Raw genomic sequence first — 8650 nt, forward strand, 5'->3', positions numbered from 1 at the left:
CCAGAGTCACATGTTGTATATGGTAGTTTTAGTTTCTTTCAAGCTGGTATGTTTCCAGCTTTCTCTGACTTTCACGATTGAAACTTTTGAAGATTACAGGCCAGTTATTTTGTAAAATGTCCATTACCGAGGGCTTATTTTATATTTTCTCATGATTAGAGATAGGTTATTCACCTTGGCATTAATATCTTAAAAGCTTTTTCTCATTCTATCTTATCACATAGTACATGATTTCTTCAGAATTTCTCCACTATTACTATTTTCTCTTTGTATTTAATAAGTATATTGTGATACTTTAAAACTATGCAAATAATTCTATTTCTCATTAAACTTTCAATTAATTAATTAATTAACATCACTTTTATTTGGTTATATCATTATTTATTTTTATTCTCAAGTTGCCCCAGATTTCATTAGTAAAAGTGCAACCAAATTGATTTCTTTGTCCTATTCACATATCTCCATCATTCTTCCAGATTTATCCTGTACTCGCCCTGCCCCAGTCCTGGAATCTTCTATTCTCTTAGGACCTGTGGTTATTTTTAGTGGGAAAGCCAAGACCTAGACATTAGATGTGCACTGAGATTAAGATATTATAGACTCTTTAAGTGAAAAAAGCTAGGTAATAGATTTGCGCACAAGCACGTACACAAACGTACACACACACACACACACACACACACACATACTGAAAACTGAATTTGTATCAATACATCTAATTCTAATCTAACACTACAAGAGTCATTCTAATTTTTCTCCCTGTTAAATATACAACTCCAATAGTAAGAAATTTGGCTCTCATTTTCCATACTTTTTTGTACTTATTCAACCGATATGTAACCAAACTGGCTTTTCTGCTGTCATCCCTTCACCTATGTATACTCCCTCCTTTCCTTGCTTGTTATCTGAGAAACTCTCCTATGATGACACTCTCCTCACATTATTTGGGTTCTGTAACCCTAACTGGAATTTTCTCAAGTGTATATTTCTTCCTTGCCTAACTCAGGTAATGATTGATTATGTTGGGCTGATTTTAAGATTTCCTCTTTGTCTGAATTTAAGCAATTTTACTATGATGAGCCTAAGTGTAGTTTTTAAAATATTTATTTTTCTATGGTTCATAGCACTTTTTGAATGTATGACTTTATATCTCTTATCAGCTCTGGCAGATTTTTTTCAGTATCTCTTCAGATATTGCCCCTACCCCATTATTCATGTCCTCTTCTTATTGAAAACCAAATGCATGTATCTTAGACCTTACCATACTGTCCCATTTATCTCTTACTCTCTTTTCTGTATTTTCCATCCCTTTTACTCTCCCTGCTTTATTCTGGGTATTTTCTTCTTACCTAAATTCTAATTCAATTATTCTCTTTTTAATTTTGTGAAATTTGCTATGTCCTTGATTTTTGTTATTTTATAATATAAATTTCTATTTAAATATTTTTATTGTTTAAATTTTTATTTTATAATATATCTTTATAATTTAATCTCTTGAGCCTATTAATCACAGTTATTTTTAACACATCTCTGATATATCCAATATGTGGATTCTCTCTAGGCATGTGTCTATGATCTATCATTTCTCTTGATTTTTGTCCAATTATTATCTTGTTGCATGTCTTTTTATTTTTGATTGCATAGTAGATGTTGTGTAAAGATACTTTGAGGCCCTGGATTATGTTACCTTCTTCCGGAGAATTTTTATTGTTGCTTCTGTCTGGCAGAGAAGCTAGGGGACATTCACCTTAATTTGATCAGAGAATAAGCTGGTTTAATGCTGGACTTCTGCCTTTGTAGAACTTCCCTGTTAATATTTTCTGCTGTAGCCTTTTAGCTGCCTCATACCAAATCTGTAGACCCTCCGCCTTGGTCAGCCCTGAATTCTCATTATTGTCTCCCTGGCCCTATGAGACTGGTTATAGTTCTACGCAGCTTCTTGGCCACAGCTTTGGATTAAGCAAATGACTTTTGGAGAAAAATAGTATTGAGTGTTGTGTTTTATCACTGTGAGAGTCTCTTTTCTCTGAAATTTTGGCTAGCTATCTTGGTAATTACTCCAAGCCTTGTTGTATTGTTTGTTTTTCTTTTTGGTTTTAGTGGGAGAGTTGGTTTGAAACAAGGTCAGTGACCATTAGTAGAAGTGAAAAAAATCAAATTATCTGGTTTTGAAGTAAATTACTTTAAATGAAAGGTTGGCAAGCTTTTTCTGCAAAGGGATAGATAATAAAATTTTAGACTTTGAGGGCTGCATGTTCTCTGTCACAACTACTCAACTGTGTTGTATAGTGTAAGAATAGCCATATTTAATACCTAAACTTATGAGCATGGCTGTATTTCAAAAAACTTTATGGAGAAAAACAAGTGGCAGACTGTAGTTTGCTAATCCCTTCTTTAAATGGATGAAGAACATAACTTTTTAAAAGTTGAGAGGATCTAGGAAAAAAAAATTATTTCCACAGCCATTGTTACTATTTTTAAAAATATTTGACTCCAGAGTAGGATCCTGAGCTCTGTAGGATGATATAAAGGAATGAAAATTTGTCATTCCTAGTCGATCTCAGAGGCTTATTAAAGAAACCAATTTTGTATAAACAAAAATTTATACAAAAAAAAATTACTGATTAATATAATACAGACTCAGTGCATAAGTGCTTAAAGACTGCTTGAGCAATTTAAGAGATTGAGAAAAACTCCACATTATTAGTATTACTTAGGTCTTCACTTATCCCTTCCATGATTACCTCAGCAAACAGATTTTATGATGGAATGGTAAAAGAGAGATCCCAGGGTACCTGTGTTGGGCAGGCCTTATGGCATAGCCACAGTAGGTCCCTGAGATTCTATGAAACAAGGTGAAGGTACTGGATATGCATTTATTTTGCCGATATTTATTAAGAACCCACTATGTACCACTGATAGAACTATGTATCTTACTATGTATCAGTGTGCAAAACAGAAAAATGGCTATTTCATGGAGCTTATGCATTTTAGCAGGGTGAGGCCATATACACATATATTTATAAAGAATCTATCCTATGGTAATGAGTTATGAAAAAATAAAGCAAGTGGAGAATCAGGAAGGCACTAGTGGAACAATGGTTTGAGAGATTGCTATTTAGGATAGGTTGGTCGGGAAAGGCCTCTCTGGTCAAAAGACTTAGCAGCTGACTCTAAGCAGGTTGCCAAATGAAGTGGGAAGGTAATTCATGGCAATAGATGAAGGAAGAACTTTGCAGGCAGAAGGAAATGTGAAGGCATTAGTTATGTGAGCATAGTAATGAATAGAGATTGTAATAGACACATTTCTGCTACATAATTTAGTGTACCACTAGCTCTGCAGAGAAGAGAAAAATGTTTAATAACAGAAGGAAAGAACATCTACTTTTGTCTACTGCTAACATATAGACATTTAAAAAATATTAATACTTTATTAAAAGGTTAGTCTTGAAACCAGTACTGTCAGTTACAAGATTCTTGAGCCATGAACCTTTTTATTCTTATGTAGTACATACCATAACCTAATGCAGTGACAGCAACACTTCCTTTCACTGCAAGCTGAAGTGATCCTCCATAATTAGAGTTCCTTGATTCATTCAGTGAGCTAATCCACCAGTGATTCTATGATCCTTAAGAAACACATGTGCCCACTATCCTGGAGCATTAAAGATTCAAGGGGCATCAGTCATATTTTAGTCAATTCAGTCTGCTGTGACAACATGCCATAGATTGAGTGGCTTAAACAACATTTATTTATCACAGTTCTGGCAGTGAGAAAGTTTAAGATTGAGATGTCAGCTGATTTGGGTCCTAGTGATAGTTCTTTTGTTCACAACTCTCTTCTTGTTGTATTTGCATATGGCAGAGAGAGAGAGAGAGAGAGAGAGAGAGAGCGCTCTGGTCCCTCCTCTTCTTATGAAGGCACTAACTTCTTCATCAGGGCTCCACTCTTAAGACCACATTTTATCATAATTACTTCCCAAAGGCCTCACCTCCAAGAGCCATCACAATGGGATTAGGGTTTCAAAGTACGAATTTTGGAGGTCACATTTAGTCCATAACAAGTTTTCCTCTTTCAGAAATGGGTATATTTAAGCTAGAAGTTTTAGATAGATATCAGGTTAATAGAAAGATAACAGAGATAGAAGTAGAGACATTAAAAAATCCAGGGGGTAAAAAGATATAGAAGTAGAGACATTAAAAAACCCATAATTAAATATAAAATATATTTAATTATATATATTTCAGCATGTAGTAGATACTCAATAAAATGTTTGCTTGTTATTAATTGAAAATAATGCCTGTCACACAAATATCACTATATTTATTACATACATAAGTACTTAGTAGTGTTTCTATTTTATTTCTATCCTTTATATATTTAAGAAATTATCATGATAGACTAAAATAAATTAATGGAAGATGAAGATAGGCTTATTAGTACATTGACAAAAAACAAACATTATCACTCAGAATATGTGCTATTTTTTTTTTCACTCTTGTATAAAATATTTTCTGCATTGTTAATGATTAACCTCTTATCTCTTGTCACTTTCTTTTAGGGCTTTTTTATCATGAATTGTCCAGACTTAACACCTTTGGCTTTTCAATTGATATATCTTAACTTATCATTTAATGATATCAGTTCCTTTCCCACAGAGGTAAGTTCATTCTTATTATTATATATAGGAATAATTTCTTATTATGAATAATAATTATAACAAAAATAGATGCATGATATGCTTGAGTTACTATAAAGTAAATATAAATAAGCCCAAAAGGCTTATTTTCAGAAATGACAAAAGTATCATGCATATTTCTTAGAAAGTCCTATGACATAATACTCAAAGATCGTGCTATAGTCAGGCTCTCAAATATGTCCTCATAATTGTACAATGTTTATAAAATTATTTATTCTTCTAACTGAATAAAACCTAAAATAAACCTTATCTACGTGTTAATCAGACGTTTTAAAAACAAAGTTTAGTGACTAGGTAATATGATGCTGTAACAGGTTTTAATTATTATAGGTTAAAATAGGATATTCTGCATAATAAAACATATCAGATAATCAGGCTTGGAATGAGCTAATTCAGAGTCATTTTAAATAAATGAGTCATTATGAGTACTTAGGATAGATTATGTTGTCAGTGTCTTTAGTCATTTCTTCATTGGTCACTGGGTAATTGGTTGTTTTGTGAATTGACTTCCTGAATGTTGAATTTTAGTGAATTGCTTTTTAGTAAATTGACTTACTTTCTATTTTAAACATATAATATTGAAAACATATCTTACATAATTTCTCTATAGTATTATGTTTTTATTTTCACTAGAAGAGTTACTTTTTATTTTCTAAAATATAACAACAGTTTTATCAATTTGACTAAGACAAATTGACAAGAATTCCAAAGGAATATAGATATCTTAGTTCTTCATGTTAATTTTAACTTTCTTCTAAATAGTTGTGATGAGGGTGTATATCTCCAAACATACCCTATCCACTAAAAAAGAATATATAAAGCAATTGCTGATAAGGGAGATCTTCAGATATAAAATTTTGAGTGCCCATTTTATTAAAGTGATAGAAATCAATAAAAATTGCCACTAAAATGTATATCTGTGTTGTATAGCTATAGATAAAATATTCCAACAAAGATAGTAATGTCCAGGCTTGGAAAGGCTGTACTGTGGGTAGGCTAATGATGCCTAGTTATCAATATAATGTAAATAAAATCAATAGAGGATCAGAGGTTGGCATAAGTGTGGTGATCAGAATTATTACAAGTTTCACGAAAACTCAAGATGATAGATTCAGGCAGAGGAGAATCTACTAAAATAGTTTATGACAGGAAAAGTTAGAAGCAAAAATGGTAAATAAAAAGGTTAATATAAAAACTCTGTAAATACATATTTTGGTCTTCTTTCTCTCAGCTTCTTTAAAAGACATAAATTGTATATAGTATTAATTATAATAATGTATTGTTAGGTCTGTAACATATATGGATGTAATACATATAACAATTATAGAGCAAAAAAAAGAAGAAGGAATAGAGGCATTTAGGCACATTTTCATATCTCACTGGAATTAAGTTAGTGTAAATATGAAGAAAATTCTTATAAATTAAGATATATATTACAACCCCTAAAGCAATCACTTAAGAAATTAATTTAAGAGAATATAGTGAAAAATTATTAAATTTAAATACTATACTAGCAAATATTCAGTTGATGCAAAAGAATGCAATAAAGGAGCAAATAAGACATAAGACATATAGAAAACTATATGTCTTATATGTAAAATGGAGGTGTAAATCCAACTTTGTCAATAATAACAATAAATATGAACACATCAAACAACCCAAAGACACAGATTGTCAGACTTAATATAAAAACAAGCCCCAATGATATGCTGTCTATAGAAGATACACTTAAGATAAAAAAATATAAAGAGGTCAAAGTTAATAGTATAAAAATACATATAATGCAAACAGCAACCATAAGAAAACTAGAGTGACTAGACTAATATCAGACAAAATGAATGTTAATACAGAAAGGTTACTACAGCTAAAGAGGGACATTTTGCAAAATTATCATGATAATATAACATATATATGTATATATCCTCAAGTATATGAAGCAAAAACTGAATGAATTAAAGGAAGAAATAGAAGATTCAGTACTAATAGTTGTGTACTTCAATACCCCCAATACAATAATGCATAGAACAATAAAGCAGAAAATCAAGAGAGAAATGGAAGACTTGAAAAACACTATAAAAGACATACACTTAACAGACGTCCATGGGAAACTCCAACAAATAGCACAAGAATACATAATTCTCAAATTCACATAAAGCATTTTCCAGGACATATGTTAGGCCACAAAATAAGTCCCAATATATCTAAAAGAAATGAAAATCACAGAAATATGTTTGGCTATAGTGGAATGTAATTAAAAATCAATAACTGAAAGAAATTTGAAAATGTATGGAAATTAAGCCACACACTTAAATAACCGATAATTCAATAAAGAAATCAGGACAAATTAGAAAATACTCTGAGATGAATAAAAATCAAAAGATAACATTCCAAAATTTATGAGATACATCTATAGCAGTTTCCAGAAGGAAATTTATAGCTATAAATGCCTACATTAAAAAAGAAAAATAGAGTGACATCAGAAGCATGATGGAGTGAGAGACATTCCCCGATCTCTCTCCTTGAAGCAACAATAAGCTGAACATCTAAAACTCAACAAAAAAACCCAAACTGCACACCCTCACATCTGAGTGTGGGACCCGCGCATAAGAGGTACCACAGGTCAGAACCCTGGGAGTTAGTCATCAGACTAGGAGAGACAAACAAGCCTCTCACAGCCTTAGCTCCATGAAAGGGGGAAAGAGGGGTGAGTTCCCCGAACAGCCCTGCCTGACAGAGCAGTGAGCTCTATGCAGTCAAATGGTCACTATTTAGGGATGACATGATTCTCCATATAGAAAAACCTAAAGAAATTTGTTAAAGAAATAGAACGAAAAAATTATCAGATTAGTATGGAAGCACAAAAGACCTCGAACTACCTAATCCATCCTGAGAAAAAGTAATGGGGCTGGAGGCATCACTCTGCTCAACTTCAAATTATATGGCGAAAGTGGCAGTAATCAAAACGGCATGATATTGGCAGAAAAACAGACACATGTACCAGTAGAACAGAATCGAGAGTCCAGAAATAAACTCATATTGATATGGGCAAGTAATTTTTGACAAAAAAGCCAAAAACATACAATGGAGAAAGAAGGAAAGCCTCTTCAATAAATGATGCTGGGAAAACTGGAAAGCCATCTGCAAAAGAATGAAACTAGACTGTTGTCTATCACCACACACCAAAATTAACTCAAAATGGATTAAGGTACCTGAATATAAGATCTGAAACAATAAAATGCATAGAAGAAAACATAGGAACTAAACTCAAAGACCTTGGACTTGAAGAGGATTTTATGAATCTGATCTCAAAGGCAAAGGAAGTAAAAGTGAAAATAAATGAATGAGTCTGCATCAAACTGAAAAAGTTCTGCACAGCAAAAGAAACCGTCAACAAGGTAAAGAGACAACCATCCGAATGGGAAAATATATTTGCAAGCAACACTTCTGATAAGGGCCTAATATCTAAAAACAAACCAAAACAAAACAAAACAAAACACCAAATTGCTCATACAACTCAATAACAACAGAAAAACAAATGATCCAATCAAAAATGGACAGAGGACCTGAACAGACACTTCTCCCTGGAGGACATACAAATGGCCAACAAACATATGAAAAGATGCTCAACATCGCTAGCTATTAGGGAAATGCCAATTAAAACCACAATGAGATACCTGTTAGAATAGCTGTAATCAACAGGACAAGTCATAACAAATGTTGGAGAGGATGCAAAGAAAAAGAAACTCTCATACGCTGCTGGTGGGACTGAAAATTGGTACAGCCGCTATGGAAAACAGTATGGAGGTTCCTCAAATAACTAAGAATTGACCTACCATATGATCCAGCAATTCTTCTACTGGGTATTTACCCCAAAGACTTGAAAACCCATATCCGAAAAGATATTTGCATACCAATGTTCATAGAAGCATCATCCACAGTGGCCAGGACAT

The 8650-nt window shown here is 32.6% G+C and overlaps 1 protein-coding gene across 1 annotated transcript in view; it reads left to right on the forward strand.

The window, feature by feature from the left end:
• LRRC63 (leucine rich repeat containing 63) overlaps positions 1-8650 on the forward strand; it is a 78151-nt gene that overhangs the window by 26382 nt on the left and 43119 nt on the right. Inside the window, exon 5 of the mRNA XM_025047948.1 lies at positions 4563-4661. Within this exon, the coding sequence (XP_024903716.1) occupies positions 4563-4661 (99 nt within the window). The remainder of the gene's footprint in view (positions 1-4562; positions 4662-8650) is intronic.

Source organism: Pteropus alecto, unplaced genomic scaffold (genome assembly GCF_000325575.1).
Source record: "Pteropus alecto unplaced genomic scaffold, ASM32557v1 scaffold245, whole genome shotgun sequence".
NCBI classification, from domain to species: Eukaryota; Metazoa; Chordata; class Mammalia; order Chiroptera; family Pteropodidae; genus Pteropus; species Pteropus alecto.